General features: G+C 37.3%; 2 protein-coding genes across 2 annotated transcripts; one reads left to right on the top strand and one right to left on the bottom strand.

The window, feature by feature from the left end:
• Window positions 1-874: 874 nt before the first annotated feature.
• On the bottom strand, window positions 875-3,776 carry LOC146464471 (uncharacterized). The gene is made up of 4 exons (XM_085129727.1): window positions 3,570-3,776; window positions 3,359-3,455; window positions 2,407-2,699; window positions 875-1,764 (listed from the first exon to the last, which is right to left on the bottom strand). Exons 1-4 carry the CDS (start codon window positions 3,698-3,700, stop codon window positions 1,587-1,589), a joined length of 699 nt encoding a protein of 232 aa, XP_084985853.1. The 5' UTR covers window positions 3,701-3,776; the 3' UTR covers window positions 875-1,586.
• Window positions 3,777-4,288: 512 nt separating this feature from the next.
• LOC146464472 (N-lysine methyltransferase KMT5A-A-like) lies at window positions 4,289-13,800 on the top strand. The gene is made up of 7 exons (XM_085129689.1): window positions 4,289-4,445; window positions 7,992-8,107; window positions 9,110-9,489; window positions 10,180-10,273; window positions 11,534-11,593; window positions 12,047-12,237; window positions 13,253-13,800. The coding sequence occupies exons 1-7, from the start codon at window positions 4,421-4,423 to the stop codon at window positions 13,464-13,466; spliced, it is 1,080 nt and encodes a 359-aa protein (XP_084985815.1). The 5' UTR covers window positions 4,289-4,420; the 3' UTR covers window positions 13,467-13,800.
• Window positions 13,801-17,464: the final 3,664 nt, after the last annotated feature.

Consider the following 17,464-nt stretch of genomic DNA (forward strand, 5'->3'; position numbering starts at 1 on the left):
ACTTTCTAACTCAGGAAATATTAAACTTGTACACTGCAATCACTCAGTTTTTTGTCCTTGTCAAATATTACCACACCGCTTCTCTCTATGTGGGGTTGTCTTTGTGTCCTCTGTACACTTTGTGTGGAAATTATGTGGCCTATAATTTTTTATAGAAAGTTTTATTTTCGGTTTTGTTTGACCCGCGTCCACTCCCACTAATAGGTTTCGCCCCATTCGAGTTTGATCCCCAAGATTAACGGAGTTCACCCCGTGATAACAACATGACTACGCCTCATCTAATTTCTCAGTAGCTTTAACTTTTAAATAATGCTTGTTACACAGCATTGTTAGTTTCTGTTCACTGGGTGAGGCCACCTGAAGATTCCGGCTTTTTCGAGAAGCACAGACTTCTGAATTGTTTCCATTGTAATGGTAGAACTAATTCGTTTGAAGTGCTTGTTCAGATTGTTAGACACTGTTTCTAGTGTTCCACTTACCACTGGGGTTATCTTCACTGATTTCATCTTCCACAAGGTCCTTATTATTAATTATTATTATTATTATTATTATCATTATTATTAGTTAAAAGTGTCTTCAACCGACAAGTTTAGATTCGTTCCAATTTTGACGAAAGCCCTGGACCCAGTTGTTCAGAACTTTGATTAAAGTTTTATCACTTGTCAACAAAGATTCTTCAAAGAGATTTTTGTCCCTCAGTTTTGACATAGGCTTTTCTTTACTATACTTTTCTTTACCATAGCTTTCAAAAACATTTTAATGAGTGAGGTTAAAACCCCGCTTACCTTTTAATCGTGGATTACGGTTAATCGGCTTTTGAACAACCAGACCCTAACCTTCTTGTCAAGTCAATAAACAGACATGGAAACCAACATAAGACATTCCATGAACACTTTATTGAGAAATGTAACACCACTGCTGCTATTACAGTAACAAAGGAAACCTTCACACAGTGTTATTAATTTTTAAATTTAAGTGTATATGATATTCTTTTAAAGACCATAATTTATGTTCAGTTCTTTTTGGTGATGCAAATAATACTCAACACAGTGCTGCCTAAGCCTATTGAGTTTTTCTATACAAACATTGCAACGATACAAACTAAATACATCTTACTAAATTTTTTGGTACTGGTATATTGTTGTGTCTACTTTCAGATCACTAATATTAGACCATATTGTGACTGGCAATTGTTCTTAATATATCTGTTTGCCATCTGAATAGATGTTGTACTAGGTATTAGTACTAGGTGCTTTAAGTACTAATACTGCTGTTATGTTACCCTTACAGGTAAATTAGTTCTTGGCCCAACAGGAATTGCCAAAGTGCGGCCCTATTCTAGGGAGAGTGAATGCAGATTACTGTATGTAACTACACCCGTCACACATTTTTTTACCCGTAGGCTTAGACAGCCAAAAGAGACGGGAACAACACCTCTGTGAAGGTTTCCTCCCACATTTCACAACCTAGCATTCCAGAATCGACATCAAGTTCTTTAAACTCTTTGGAGAACTCTTTGAGGTTCAAGATATCATCCAAAGATGAATCAAAAGCCTCACACTCCATTCCAACCAGGTCTTCTATGGTTATGTCACTGCCGCTGGATTGTGGGACTGTCTCTTCATCTGTGTGGGGGATTTTCTCTTCGGTGCCTGAGAAGGTGGTATATTGGCAACAGGTTGAACTGGACTTGCCTTCTTGCTTGAGCTCAATAAGAGATTCTTCTCCTTCATCAACTTCAAGAAAGCCAAGATCCACATCAGACTGCAAGAGTTGAGAGAATATTAATATTCCTAATCAAACTGAAAACTCAAATTTAGTATTAACGATAATAAGAATTCTGAAACTTGGACTTTCAAAATGATCAATGCTAGAACTCAGAAATAACTTACATTGAACATGAAATACAATATTGATACAGCTTATACTTTAGATGCAAATTTTGTCTTGTGTGGGCTGATAACCCAACCAATAAGTGATGAATTCCACTGTAACAGATGTGGTACCTGGAAACCACGTTTAATTTATTGGCAGAAAGTGATAGCCGTATGAAATAGTTGGGAACCCTCTCTGTTGTTAGGGTTAAGAAGGATTTGAAGGTAATTAACACAGCAGAGGGAACATATATTGAAGTTGGATTCTCTACATTTAATTCTACATAATTAAAAATGTTTGCTGTTGATCCTTTCAAATCCTTTAGGCATTTCACAACACTATAAACTATTACAGGATATTTTGGGGCTTTTAAATTTTTCAAATGTATAATATTGACAAAATTTGATACCACAAATAGAAAAGTTGCACTGCAAACAACTATCCTTCGAAAGCCACCAAATCAAGCAGCTGCATAGTGCAGCAAATAGATGATTACCCAAAAAAACTATTTCTTGGAAAATGGGTATTTACCTGCTGTCGATCATCATCCAAGTCGTGATCAGAGAAAGAAACAGAATCAGGCGTTCCTGCTGCTGAGAAACTGTGAGTGATGCATACTCAGTACATTCTGTTTCCTTCTTGATCACAACTGAACTGTTGGGTTTAGCAGGTGATGCTTCTGGTGTTGGTGGGTACGAGTGGGAAACTGGCTCTGGTGAAACAGGAGGAGTGAAGCCGAGGCGAACTCTCAATTCGGAATTCTCAATTGTTACAGCCTCAGAATGTTTTCTTAGACTTTCATTGTCCAACCGAAGGGCTTTATTCTGAAAAAAAAAATCTGGATTAGTATTTAAAATAAGAATTTAAAAAATAAACACTTAAGACTCTTTCCTTTTAAAATCCCTCATCAATATAAGGTTTATACCGGTCTTAATTCACTATTTTTACCCGATATTTACCAAAATAGGACCTACCAAAATAGGACCTTATCAGTGAACAACCGTAGAAATATGCTTTAAAAGACTCTTAGCTAAATATGTCCATATGATATTTGGACAGGACTGCATCAAACGCGCAAACCCAAAACGAGGAAAAACTTGTTAAATCATTAACCAACAGAACACAAAGACATTTCGGTCAGTGGCTCAAGCAAGTTAGAGTGAGAAGAAACGATTAAAATCACGACAGAATAAACAACTTATTGTCCTTGCATGCAAGCTTTTAAGTTAGCTTGTGTATTAAAGTGATAGCGAGGTTTTAATCTGTATTTAAGCTTATTATTTTTGTTTTCCCAAAAGATATAAACTTACGAGGACAACATGAATATCGAGTTTCGTTTTACCAGAAGGAAGCAAAAACATCTCTGTACAAACATCGAACGACAGTAAATAATTCGTATTTTAACCGGGAAAACTCTATGAAGAACACTGACCGAAAACACAGTGTTTATACAAACGTATTTTAAATGTGGGAGGCAACTCACCTCCTTCTCTAGTTGTGCGACCATTTCTTCGAGTTCCACCATTCGCGCTTTCTTTCTATCACGAGCTGTTTGAGCGGCCACACGATTCTTCAATTTTCTAGATGAATAAAAGCCATACGTTTAGCCGAAGAAAGACTAGTCGCTAAGAGAGAAGATATCAAATTCGAAACAAAGTAATTACGATCGCAAGGCATCGATCCTTTGAACAAACCTTCGAAGAGCTCTTTCTTCCGCCGATAAATTATCCAATCTTTTCCTTTTCCTGGGTTGTCCATCTGTTGTTGAGTTGTTCAGAACAAGTGAATTTAGTACGGCTTCTCTGTCAATGGTTTTCGATTCCATTTTTCTCGCAAAAACTACTTTACCACCTTCCCCGACAACCGCTTTGTTCTTTATACGCACGCAAACTGTACAGGAAATTTTGTCGAATATTTCATCATACTTCCAAATATGGGAAAACAGTTTCCCAAAATATAATAAATTTTGTTCCTTGGCCAATCAGAAGCTGACACGAGCCTCTGTCTCTGGCCTGTCTGTCTCTGTCTTCCGCTAACACTGAAGCATTTCTTTTCAGCATTTGTATGATGAAACCTCTCAACACTGTATTAATTTTTGTTTTGATAATTTGCATCCGTTTGTAAGGTATTATAAATACATCGCGCTGCGTACTCTCAAAAAAGAAGAAAAGTAACTTTCTCAAAAAAGAAGTGACATTTTAATCAAATTAAATTTCCTTCAAGACTCGGGTGGCCAAATTACCTTGTCAACTCGGTTGATAAAAAAAAAATTCATATATACAAATTGATGGCTTATACAATTGTTTTGGCGCCAGAAAAAAATGCTATTTATTTTGATTGATTCGAGACTTTTTTCTTGACATTCCAATCCACTAATCCAGAATCCAGACCGCGCGCCACCTTTACAGTATAAAACAGCGTTTCTATTGGCTAAAATAAAGCCAATCAGAAGTAGTGATACAAAATACAAATATTGTTTGATCTTTGGACTCCATTTTGTCTCATTTTGGCACATTGGACAGCGAAGGTAGTGAAATTCAATGAAATGCAGTGTGATATACCTCGGGAAGGTAACAGTTTTGCTATCTACTTTGAAGTAAGCTTAATACATATAAGGTATTATTTTTGTACGTTTGGCGGGCTGGAAATTTCGAGCGAACAAACTGGCTAAAACTACCGTATTAGGTGTTCAACTGTAACAGTAAGCTATCAGGGAGTTTATCAAGTTAAAGAAGTGGTCTTGTTTTTCGACCGAGCAGGATCTTTTTATTTGCTCAACGTGATAAGTGAATCATGTGATCCACATGTACAGGGATGTGGCTAAGAAAACCTTAGCAGGTTTATCATTTTACCCAACCAGTTCTTCTGCACTGTGTAAATTATGCATCAGTCAATTCCAGCTGTGCCCACCCCCCCCCGCCCCCCTCACGGGCTGACCCCCGGGAATTAGGATATTTTGAAAGTAAGCTGGCAAATGCCCCACAGCCGGGACAAAACGTTGTTCAAGTGCTCCGGGGTAAGGGCTCAAAAAAGTTTTCTTTTCTTCCTTTGTCAACTTATTTGCAATAAAATCTAAGGTAATTCGGGCCAAATTTAGTCCTAGCTAGGTCTTGTTTCCCGTATTTAGTGCCAAATAGGTCATTCTGCAGTTCTAGTGTCCCATTTGCATCCTATCTAGATGTATTCTAGAAGAAACTGACTGAATTTGCCAATGAAATTGGTCATTGGATCAGAAGAAGCGAAAATGTTATAAGGTAAAAAAAATGAGATGGTTAAATGCCCCGGGGTAATTGGGTGGAGGGCTAATGTCCGACCCGCGGGATGGACAGTGTGGGAAAATGCCCCACTGTTGCCCGTGGGGGGGGGGGGGGCACAGCTGGAATTGACTGATGCATTAGCCTCAAGCATAAGTGCGTTCTGTTGAAATTACAGCCTCTGGATCGTTAATATTCTTCATGCACCTGATGTTTGAACATTATTTCATACTCTGTAGACTGGACAGGAATGTTTAGACAGGGTTAAACATTTGTTGAGCTGAGTCCGTAACCACAGGGAGGGTAACCTTTAAAAATCTACTAGTCCACTGTTTATTTTAGTCACCCAAGCTCCTTCCAGGTCTCTCTTTTCACCAACTGTATCTTGATAATGCTAAAGACAACACAAAAGATCTTACTTAATACAGTCGAACCTCCATTTAAGAAGTCACCCTCAGGGAATGAGGGTCCCCAATAGGGTTCTTCAATCCCGCCATCCCAGACAAAAGTTTCCCTCAATCCCGTTATCCCGACTGCTGTTTTAGCTCAATCCGGATCCCGGCCAGGTCATAATTTTTTTCAAGCCCCTTATGTCCACGAAAAAAAGGCATTTTCAGTTGGATGGAAATTCCCACTGCAAATCTGAGCACTGGTCTTTGGTCACCGAAAAATTAGCTGAAAGATTATTTCTTCTATTTCTTTCCACCATAGCGTCGACATTGTTCATTTAAGACGTTTTCAAAGTTTCTCGTGAATCACGTCAGTCAATAAGTCAGTTTGCAATTACTTTTAGAGTTTGTTCTTTTTCCTTTTTTTTCTCTCAATTGAATGGTGAGGGCTGCTTTTCTAATCACATTAATCCTTGGAAAACATTTCAGTCAGGGATAATGGCCATCAAAGTCTGAAGAGCATTGCTACCGGACAGTACTCACGTACCACAATGTGGGACTGCAACAGATGTTTGAAAAGATGACAGGCCAAACACAAGTCCCGCCGATTGCTTAATTTACCTTAGACTTCTGAATTAAGTGCTTAGTTTTCTGAGTACGTTTTAGAGATTTTCCTTTTCGATCAAAATGCGGTGAGATCTCTCTGTTGAGCTTTTGATTTTGATCATGAAGGAAACTACTCAAATTTACCGAACGGACATTTTCTTATCATTTGGAGCTGTTTGAATATTAGTCCCTTTATGCCGTTGTGTACGCTAGCTCTGTGGCATTTGTTTAGGCTTATCAGCTCAAGTTAACTAGAAGGTCTCAGGGAGCACTGACAAAATTTTATCTGTAAAGACATAGAACCTGTAATTAATTTCTTTTCTCTTCCAACACGGTGACAACCAAATTTTCATTGAAAATTTTCCACACCGGACTTCCCGGATCTCATTTCTTTAGAGTAACATTTCCCGCATCCCGCTTCGTAAAAGCATCAAATCCTGCATCCCGTCACTAATTCTAATCCCGAATATCGTCGCTCTTTTCCGCTAAAATCCCGAATCCCACCTTTAAAAAAGCCAAATCCCGGATCCCGAAAAACCTATTGGGGACCCTTGGGAATGGTTTAGTGACCGTTTAAGACAGGTTACACAGGATACACGTCAAACACAAGAAAAAAGCATTTCATATAATATTGATAACTTAGTGTACAGTTTATGCACAAAAGCGCTCACATGAAATCACTTGGTTAAGAAGGTACAGCGTAAAATGGTATGACAAAGGAGAACATGGCATAGAATCAGAAACAGGCTTAAAAGCATTAATGCCAAGATCCTACAGTCAGCATTCCCTTTTTGCTAGAAATTCAATTGCCGGGCATGCTATTTGTTACCATATTTGAGAGGTTTCTGTTCACAAAGTGGCAGTTAAAGGTTACCATATACCTTTAGAGGTGTCTCGTGTCCAAGCAATGTAGCACATCCGGTTTAAACTGTAGATAACTGAACCCCTATATCAAATTAAAGCTTATTGAGCTGGCTATCAAACTACACCAAGAATTTTGAAATAAAATAAATTGTCGAAATTTTCACGACCTCTAAATGCGAGCGTCCGAATCACCTTTTGAAAGCTACAAGTCAATTAAGCGAATTTTGTTTTTCTCTAATTTAATATGCTTCTCAGTTTCCAGACCCAAAGTGCTGAAAATATGTGTCTGCGTTTTGCCATATTCAATCACAGTGAAAAGTTACAGAGCATTTTCGAAATAGGATTAAAAAAATGTGGAGTGATCGTACAAAAATCACTCTTGGAGAAAAAATATTTCGAACGAAGAAAGTCGCAGACATGTTTTTGTTTTTTATATGCTAAATTAGCTACTGTCTAAATTTGAAGGCAAACGAACAAATTTCCTTGAGTTTTAGCTCGTATAAAGTGTCCCTTCAAAGTGAAAAAATTGATGCAAGAACACAGTGCTAAAAATTTGGCAATTCATTTTATTTCAAAATTCTTGGTATAGTTTGATAGCCAATTCTATAAGCTTTAATGTGATATAAGGGTTCAAGCATCTACAGTTTAAAGCGGATGTGCTGCATTGCTTGGACGTGAGACACCTCTAAAGGTATACGGTAACCTTAGTACAGGTCAAGACAATAGAAACAGGTTGTTGGGACTAAAGGGTGACCACAGGTGATCATTTGCCAGAGGTTAAACAGAGGTCAAAATTAATTAAGATAGAATTATTATTATTATTGTTATTATTATTAATTATTATAAGTATTTAAAACCTTATTTGTAAGGTGCAGTTGAATATTTTAAAGAAAATGTGTAGCATAAGTTTATGATGATGATGATGTACTTTGGAAACCCAAGCCAATTGCTTGCTGTGCGGGTTTCTTCTTCACTTTGTTTGACTTTGTCTGTTTTATTTTAGATAAGGTTAAGAGAGGCAATGCTGCCACAAATGAAAATGTCCAACAAGACTCTGTGGACTGTGACCAGGGAGAAATCAGTGAACTGTATGGATCAACAAGCCAACCTGACAGTGAGGTGATCATAAAACAAACCTACTTACAACTACCAACATATCTACTCGGACTGGACATCTTGTACTTTACATTTATTTTGTAAAAGTTACATCCATGCCAGTGGTTTATTGGATACAATAGCAATAATTATTATGACTATGTTCATATACAGTACAGTACTTAGTATTTGTATAGATGTAACATGGAGGGCAAAAAAAATACTGAATGCCAATTGGGTGAGACAGCGAGCCTGTTGTAAATTGTAAATTATATGGAACATTTTCTTTTGATCCTAACCAAATGCTCTACAACTGTCTTTTCTGTATTTCATTTAACCACATACACTTTGACAAAACGAAACAAAAAAAAAAAGAAAAAGAAAGAAAAAACAAGTTAGTTCTGAAAATATTTTAAAGCTATCTTGAATCGTTAAATGATTCAAGATAGAGACTAGGATCTCTATGTAAACCACTCTTATTGATGGAGCTTCCTAATAAAAGATTGTTATTACTATTAATTTCTTTTAAAGGTTTTGCCGTTTAAACGGAAAAGCGTTAGTGTCCGTTTTCCCAAAGAAGGTCACATTTATAGTGTCCCCAGTTAGCACTGCTGTACTAAAGACATTGTCTCTTGTCACAGGGATTTTGACCTTTTTTGGTGAGAATGGTACAATAATACCTCAGTTTAGTTACAAAATAATTCTAGAACACCAAGAGAAAAAAACTCAAATCTTGAAAGGAAAAAAGTCGTGATCTGTTCTCACTAGTCCATTTTGGAGACAAAATTGTGTGAACTTGAATAAAGTCAGCTTAACCTTTTTCCAAGTTGCAGTCCATTCTGACTTAGTCCATCCTTGTTTCCACAGGGAGCCAGACAGTTTTGTTTGTAAGACTGCTTTGAAGCATGCATGGCCTGTCAAAATTAATGTTAAAATATAAAAATAATATTATACTTGAACTTACATGTTACATTACTATGGTCTCCCCTATAGTCTTTTAAATTTATTTTCTTTCATCATGTACAGGACAACCCAAAAGTCAGGTCATTACCAGAGGAAAACACAAGTGAACACAAAATTTCCACAGTTTCTCAGGTGCCTCAACAAGAAACACAAGAAGAACATTTGTCATCTGATATTGAACAGGGCAATGTTAGTGAGGATAAGCATTCATGCTCACAAGACACTTTAGCTGACTGTATTCCTGGAGGGAAGGTGGCAACAAAACCAGAGGAAATACCTTCCAAGGTTGATAAATCAACAACAAAGCAACTTACGGGAACTCTTGCAACAGTTAAATCAGACAAGAAAAGTGTAGAGACCAAAACTGCAAATCGGTCCAGTTCTCATTTATTGAAGTGGACTAATAAACAACCAACACAAGCTAAAGGAAAAAGGAAGAAAGAGTAAGTAGGCATTAATTACATGTAGATGCACTCATTCCATATCTTCAGGGAGAACATGTTTTTATGTTGGGGGGAGGGGGGTGGGGTAATATGGAAGGGAATTTTGTGTTTCAAAATTGGTTGGACATGTGAAATACTAAGCTACAATGTATCAGCTTACGGCAGCTACCCATCACAGGTTCCATGAACATATTAATGTGGAATGGCTTATTGCTCAGCTGTGCACTTGTCGTTGGCTGTCTCGAGCAGGGGGACCCCAGGCATATGTGGTACTTCACTAATTATGCATTTCAAAGTCCCTGTATTTCCCCGCCTCCATATGGGGAGGACAAACAGTCATCAAGACTTGAAGAAGCACTTCATTTTAATTCTATGAACATTTATGTTAATGGGAGCAACCAGGACGACAAAGCCAATGAAAACATCACTTGAAAATATAAATTTGAGTTACTTGCACTACTTAACGATTATTTCAATTCATCCAACTTGCATGGTGTCTATTTCTTTCACAAAAGAATAGATTTTAACACAAACCTTCTTGTTTTTGTCTGCCAAATTGTTTCTATAAATGAAGACAACTTGTTCCAATATATCTCGTCTTGCTTTTCAGGATGCAAAGTTCCCAGTATGACATGACATGTTTTTTTGGTTATTGCAAAAACTGCGGTTAACTAGAAGTTTATATTTCAGAAAAAAGAAGGAAGATAAGCCGTCAAGACAGACAGCAGTGTCTGATTATTTTGCTGTAAGGAGAAGTGACAGGAAGTGTAAATCAGTTATAGAGGTATGTATATTCCCAAGCTTATCTTAATTTTATCCTATCTGTTCCTGGTAAAGATACAGTCAAACCACCCTTATTGCACTCTGGCTAATATTTCAGCCCATAGTTTTGGCGGGATGGGCAAGCTCTTTCAGAAGACACGCGATATTTTGAACAAGACAACATGACAACATACTGTAGAAGCATATTGGCAAGAAAAAAGACACTGATCTTTCATATCAGTATATTCATCTTGTTATGTCACTCAGATGTGAACTAGTCTTTTAAAAGAACAAAGCAAGAGTTATTTGTGCAAGGAACACAAGGAAAGTTTTGTCTGTTTAAGAAACTCAACTTGTTACCTTTCTTTGAGCCATGGAGTGAAGAGTTTAGTTTTTAAAGGCAATCTTGTCATAATCTCAGATGTTTCTGCCCTTTTAGCAAGGTTTTCCAAGAATGTCTGTAAATCTCACTTAATAATAAATTCTAACAAAAGAGGCGACAAATAGAAAGGTAAAATGAATGGAGCAATTTTGAATTTTGTCCACGGCAAAAGTTCATTTCATTAATTTCCTAGCAAAAAACAAAAGGTTGAAAGTACAAATCTCTGATGTTTTCCTTCCAAGAACTGCTGTAGTTATTTTTGGCTTGTGGTTTTTGTGGAAAAGTTCTTGATACATATGAACGAGTTTTGTATCCTAGCATAATTTTGACCGAAATCTGCCCAATGTTTCACTGCAGGGCAAAAAATTTCACATGTGTAAACCACTGCGTCAGGGGCTAGGTTTTTACATTGGAATTTTTCTTTAGGTGAGGCTCATGGAGAAATTCCTGAATGTAGTATTAAAAATAATAATAATAATAATAATAATAATAATAATAATAATAATAATAATAATAATAATAATAATAATAATAATAATAATAATAATAATAACAACAGTGAGCACCACTTACCTGCACAGAATACAAGATTTCAGCACAACTTAAACGAACTTTGTGATGTTTGAATGATTCAAAATGGCTTGCTAGAATTCAGTTTCAGTGGAAAAAAATATAATAGGCCATTGTTACCGTCAAGATCCCCAATCCCCGATCTCTCATTCTTGATTTTCCAGGAAACTTTATTTGGAAGACCACAGGTTTGCCAGTCCTTCAACTTGCAAACTGCCACTGTAAAAGTCATTGTTTTGTACTGCTATTCCCCACTTCCCTCCTTTCTCTAATACCTGGGATTATTAAATTACTGTTATGTTTTAATAAGTCAGTGCTTTTTGTTTACAGAATGAAAAACAAAAAACTCTTGAACAAGCTTTGTTGTCCGGAAAGGAAGATGGTTTGGAGGTAACTTGTGTTTTACTGATTTTGACAAACTGATTTCACAAACACTGCACTCAGCTGCTGTCTTAAAAAGTTTTTCAGAACTTTGGTACTTGTGAAGGTTGTTTGTTGTATTGCTAATCACCTAGTCACTTGGATGATCATGATTTGCAAAGTTTGTTCAATATGTTTTAGAAAATACTGGGGAAATCTTGTCAAACAGTAAATTGGACTTGAGGGCTTCTGATCATGACTCATTGATGTCACAAACACTATTATTGAAAACCTTGTTTCCAGTATTTTAATGACATAGCTCATAGCCATTGAAAAAGTTGACTTTGTTATTATAAGTAGCCACTGATGATTCAAATAGTTTCTAGAACTCTCTGCAAAGATTATGTTTGCGGTGATTCAATGGCTTACATCACAGATGTCAATCAAATTTGAAAGTTCAAATGGTTTTGTCCTTCTTGTCAGGTAAAGGAAGTAGTAGACAAAGGAAGGGGTGTGTTTACCACACAAAACTTTACAAGAGGACAATTTGTGTGTGAATATGCTGGTGAACTCATAGACTACAAAACTGCAAAGGAGAGGGAGAAATTCTATGAAGGCAAAACAGAGTTTGGATGTTACATGTATTATTTTACCTTTAAGAACAAAAAGTTGTGGTGAGTGTTGTTTTGTTAACTTTATTTATTGAATTGTAGAAGGTAAGATGTACTCTCTTAGCTGTGAGGACTAAAAAACTAAAATAACTTCAGTGTATAGAGAAAGTAGAAGACCAGTTTGCAAAAATGGCCAAATGGCTTCATAGCTGCTGGTCTGTTGACATTTCTTGTGCTTTGAGCTTTCCATTGGTTGATATCAGGGAAAATAAATTGATATATCAGAGTAAGTGAGTGTGTACATACATATATATTTTTTTCCATTCAGACAGGAAGATGTGGAATTAAATTTCTCAAACTCATTAATTATTCAACGAGAGAAAACAAAGAAGATCACTACCGTGACCGTGGTTTGGATATGTGATCCTAATTACCATAAAATTTTGCCAACATTAGCTTTGAATTTCTCCGAGAATTATTAATCATTTGAGAAGCCATATCAAACACTCAAAAGTGTGTTTCATCAGATATCCAAACACCTCGAAGTCATTTAAAAAAACTTGGCTGCGCCTCGTTTTTGCAACCTACTTCTCAGTGTTTGGATATCTGATGAAACTCACCTTCTCGTGTTTGATATACTACATCCAACAGATAAATGCATTTACACTGGAAACAGTGATTTAGTGATAATTTTGTAAAAAAAAAAAAAAAAAAAATACCGATTTGTTTTTTCGGAGTAAATTAAGTGCCATGGTGGATTTAAATGTTTTAAGTCTGCTCAACATCCGTCAGGGTAATGAGCCGGGAATAAATTATTGATATCAGAATTTGACCAATTTATTGTATTAAAAGCCGTTTGAGAGTGAGTTAGGGGGGCAGATTTACTGATCATTGCAGTCATTTAGTGGTGATAACTTTATGAAGTTTTGACCAGCAGTTCAGTATCCTTTACTTGATTATTTTAAATTAAAAACTCTCAGTTGGCTTACAAAGTCCAACTTTCTTTTGTCAGTGACACGCCCTCTGCTTCCTTTAAAAATTCGTTCTTACCGTCTTTTCCTTTCTCTCCTAATTCAAGTGTTGATGCCACTAAAGAAAGCGGAAGGCTTGGAAGACTTTTAAATCACAGCAAAACTGAAGCAAACTGCGCTACAAGGCTTGTGTGTGTACAGGACAGGCCATATTTGATACTGGAAACAGTCCGAGATGTGAATGCTGGAGAAGAACTGCTTTATGACTATGGAGAGAGAAGCAAAGATGTCATTGAATTCCATCAGTGGTTAAAAAGTTAGCACAGATTTGTAACACGGGCTTCCTCGAAACAAACAAAATTAGAAGTGTTTTCCTACTGAAGAAATGACATTTGACAAGAAAATACTGTTCTCGCATTGCTGGATTCGTTGAATCTCTCTTGCTTGAAAAGGAAATCGTCAATTTCTTATCTTATTACGTGTAATAACTTTATGAATTCTTTCTTTCTTTTCTTTTTCTTTTTTTTTTGTCTTACTTTCGTAACTCAGTTTTGTGCTTCCCTTCTTAGTTCTATTTCTCAGTTTTGTATGTTTCTATAATTACAAACATTATGTGCATATTTAACTTCAGTAAAGGCAAATTTACTGATTTTAACTTACGAGAAAGTTTTTTTCTTCTTCCCTTCTCCCGACTGCCGACTCTCGCGCTGCCACACTTTCGCGCTCCCCGAAAAAAAGAACGCCTGATCGCAAGTTACCATAGTATTCAAAGTGCTTTGAACGCTCACGGATGGCGTTATCTTTAAATAATTACGTTTGTTCATTTTCCTCCTTTACTTTCATTTGCAAATTATTTTTGAATTTTAAATGCACTCCGCTCAAAGGTGTTTAGTTGAAGGAAACTAAAGAAAACCTTATATTTCAAGTGTGCTAATCAAAAGTTACTTCATTCCTTCGTCACCCGATCACGGGGATTTGACCTTTTGTGGTGAAAATGATGCGACAACACCTTACAAAATATTTCTAGACTGTCATCAAGAAAAAGGAATTAACTGAATTCTTGAAAGGAACAACTCCATGACCTGCTCTAGTGCATTTTGGAAACGAACACGCGAGAACTTGAAAACAGTTAGCCTAACGTTTTTCAAGTTGCAGTCCATTCTAACTCTGTCCCATCTGCGGCTAGCGACAATCATCGATAGTCTTAGCACACTGAGGGGACCGTGAATCTACAACAAACTGGAACAATATACGTTTAGGCTTCTGTTCACAAAAAATCTTTTGCCGGACTCAGCATTTGATTTAACACCAAATTTCCGTGATACTTCCCCTTTAAGAATACAGTCAACGCTCTCGTAAGCGACCACCCTTGGGGCACGACAAAGTGGTCGCTTACGGGAAAGATCAACAAAATAAGCCTAATACTAGATCGATTTTTAAGACACAAAAGACTTCGTAACTCTCAATTTGATGAACAAAATAGTTTTCTGATTGTGTCCTTCGCTGTTTGTCTGACTTCTGTGATCTTCCAGCAGGGAAGAATTGGGTTTAATGACGAGTTGAAATGAACTAAAGTGTAAGCAAATTCCCTTCCAAGAAATATAGCCGAAGACAGATCACCTCGAATTGCTCGCTGAATTAATAACGGCGCCACTAAAGTAACTGGTAAGTAACAAACAGCTAATGTTAACTGCACACACAGTGCACTGGACACTGTCTTTCTGTGTCGTGCAATGTTCTGTGAAATTGTTTGGTTTGTTTGTCCTTGAATATTGTCTTGAACTTGAGTTTGATGATGACGCAGCCTGAGGAAAATCCTTGCGTAACAGTAAATCGAGGTAACTAAACACAGAAGTACTATTGTGTAGCTATAATGTGATGATATTGATTTTCTCCAAAGGAACACTATGGTACCCACAAAGGAGAAAACCCAAAAAGCAATCACAGTTACATATGTTCGCTTTAAAGTTACAACTGGTCTGTATCTGAGCCCTAACAACAGGGCGAGAAGTCTGTCCACACTTATGGCAGACAATGTCAACAAAGACACTGAACAAAAAAAATACCCCATTATAGTTACTACGGCTAATGTAAAGCGACAAATACTCCATCGTTCGTTCAACGTAAACATCCAGAGGGTAACACGAAAAGGTTGCACAATGATACCAACACAGAGATCCGTTATTGCCAGGCTGCGAAACAACAGTTTGGAGGGCGGATGAAGCGACCTGTCCTTGTGAAGGGCGATAAGGATGAGAGTATTTCCCAGAAATGCAGTAATGGAAAGAAAAATGTTTAACACTGAAACAGGCCCGTAGCAAGGCTAAAATAACTAGGGGGGGCGAGCAAAATGGTTAAACAAAACTACTTTCCCCCCCCCCCCCCTGCCCGTCACCCCAAAAAACAGACAGGTTAGGGAGTTTAAGATGCAACGAGAACATAAAAAAGCAGTAGATTTAGTAAGCAAATCAATAACTTTGCACCTGCGTCACACTTTATGGTACATTTCTTTGCAGTTTTTTTTTTTGTTCTTTTTTTTACGCGGACTACCGCGTAAATTCCTTATTTCTCGTTTGACGGAGGAAGTAAACAAACGAGGAGAAATTTTTCTTCCTCTTTTTAAATTTAGAAGCTGGCAGTGAGAATCCGACTGTAGGAGAATTCTGCTCTTGAGAGGACATTTGTGTAGCTTTCGACAACGCGCGAATACTAATTTTTTATAAACTAAGGCACTTGACTAAGGGCATTAATATTGTTATCAATGAGCGGGTGTCTTAAGAAACGAGTAGTTTATTTCAACAGCTTTCACGGTTTGAGATTGGTTGATTTCGATCCATTTTGGTTCTTATTTCCGATTCACAAGGTAGGAGTGCCTTCGTTGCTGGTGTATATAAAAACAAACTGTTAGCGAAAGAAACTGACAGGTAGTAAACAAATTATTGAAGGTTGTGAAAAGGCGCTTGCAGCATCAGAGTTCAAGACTGATTGATCAGTGCAGATTAATCTGTTTTAATTATCATTTTTTGGCACATCGTTTTTTAACTTCCAAAAATTCTGGGGGGGCTCAAGCCCCCCCTGCCCCTCCCCCTGCTACGGGCCTGTGAAAGGATTATCAGCTGGTTGTGTATACCTCCAGTTATTTCTGCCGAGCAGTGCAGTTCTTGGTATGATTTGTGGTTCCCGTCTCCAGTAAAGTTTTTCATCGCCATGTTGCTGCAGTGTGAGCTAGTGTCTGAGTTTTATTGCTGCTTTGCTATTATACCAAACTCATATCAAATTAACTCATCACGTTCATTATGCGTTCTGAATTTCATATCACTACCACAAAGCTGTTCAGCTTAATTAATAACAAGCTTTATTTATTCATCTTATTTCAAATGTGCAATGGATTTACATAATTGGTCTAGAGTTAAAAATTCGCAATCGAAAACAGAGGAGCCTTGCTGCCCGCGCCATAAAAGAGTTCGCATGTCTTTTGGTTCTTGACCTTGGTATTGCTACTAGTCCTGGTGTTGATCTCAGGTTATAGCTGTAGTGAAAATTTGATTTGGGTGGTTTTTATTATTTACAATTCTTTCCAATTCACGCTTTGTCGCTACTTTTCGTCTTTCCTCCAACCTCGGAAGGGATGTTCTCTGTATTCCAATGATGTCCAAACACCTGTTTCGTGTGGACTCTAACTCATCTGCAAGGTATTTCGGCAGACCGCCCCAAACTGGGGATGCAAATTCGAGGAGTGGACGTATCCTAGTACCTAGTGATGCCGATCTCTGTGGGAAGATTTGCTTTCCTACGTTCGCGCAAGTAATACAGTCTCTTGTTGGCTTTCTTTACCGTCTGTTGAACATGATAGTTCCAACACAGGTTATCCTGTTGCCATACCCCCAATAACTTAAACTTTGATACCCTCTCCTGATGCTTACAGCTTAAAACAGCCGACATTAACAGTCTATAAGCTAATGTTCATGACTAGGGATAATTATCGGAGGAATATATGACCCAGACTCTCTTTTGGTGGGGTTATTTTCTCATGGAATCATGTTTGTAATTTTATGTCATATCGCAAACCAGAGACGAACAACAAAGGTTCATTTTTTCTAAGTTTCCCTCCAAAGACCACGTTTCTGCAGGCGTGAAAATGAACAGTTATTGGATCGACTCGAAATTGCATCTTTCCCCTCAATTATGAAGACTTGCATTGGTCATGAAGAATAAACTGTTGTTTGGAAAGACTTTTCATTAGCTTGAATCAATTTTTTAGCATTAAAAGTTGAGCAATAAACCGTTTGTCGCCGCGAAAAGTTATGATTAGCAACATA

The sequence above is a fragment of the Pavona decussata genome, unplaced genomic scaffold (genome assembly GCF_977016875.1).
Source record: "Pavona decussata unplaced genomic scaffold, jaPavDecu1.1 SCAFFOLD_163, whole genome shotgun sequence".
In the NCBI taxonomy this organism is placed as follows: Eukaryota; Metazoa; Cnidaria; class Anthozoa; order Scleractinia; family Agariciidae; genus Pavona; species Pavona decussata.